The sequence below is a fragment of the Morone saxatilis genome, unplaced genomic scaffold (genome assembly GCF_004916995.1).
Source record: "Morone saxatilis isolate NCDOM2014 unplaced genomic scaffold, NCSU_SB_2.0 Contig12, whole genome shotgun sequence".
In the NCBI taxonomy this organism is placed as follows: domain Eukaryota; kingdom Metazoa; phylum Chordata; class Actinopteri; family Moronidae; genus Morone; species Morone saxatilis.
The window spans coordinates 20,889,743-20,890,242 of NW_023339674.1; the positions used below are offsets into that span (position 1 = coordinate 20,889,743).

General features: G+C 42.8%; 1 protein-coding gene across 2 annotated transcripts in view; it reads left to right on the plus strand.

The window, feature by feature from the left end:
- The window catches only part of LOC118321970 (capping protein, Arp2/3 and myosin-I linker protein 3-like), a 26,196-nt gene that overhangs the window by 19,263 nt on the left and 6,433 nt on the right, over nt 1-500 (plus strand). For both annotated transcript variants that reach the window (XM_035653544.1, XM_035653545.1), the window contains exon 31: nt 1-114. This exon is cut by the window's left edge and continues 83 nt beyond it. In XM_035653544.1, the coding sequence (XP_035509437.1) occupies nt 1-114 (114 nt within the window). The remainder of the gene's footprint in view (nt 115-500) is intronic.

The following is a 500-nucleotide window of genomic DNA, read 5'->3' on the forward strand; positions in this document are numbered from 1 at the left end:
TCCTGGGAGGGCCTGTCAGAGCTGCCTACACAGGGTCTGCCTCTTCATCATGTGACGCGGGTTCGGCCAAGGCCTCCACGGAGGCACAAAGGAGGGCACATCCCCTCTGAGACGGTAAGACTGGTTTGATCTTGGCACCTTTTGACACATAGTGACATGGTGATCTATCTATCTATCTATCTATCTATCTATCTATCTATATCTATCTATCTATCTAATCTATCTATCCTATCTATCTATCTATCTATCTATCTATCTATCTATCTGCCTCTTTCTTTCTCTGCATAATTCTCCCACTTCCTAATGTTCATGCCTGCTGGCAGTGAGTCCTGTCTTTGTCAGTGGTAATCTATACAAAGTGGATGGCTGCAATTGGATTATGTCATCTCACGGAAGCCAGTGTAATCCATTTGTTTTATTGCATACAGAACATTTACAAATGAACCCCAGCTCAAGTAAACTAACCTCTCTAAAAAGACTTTGTGTGTGTGTCTTTGTGT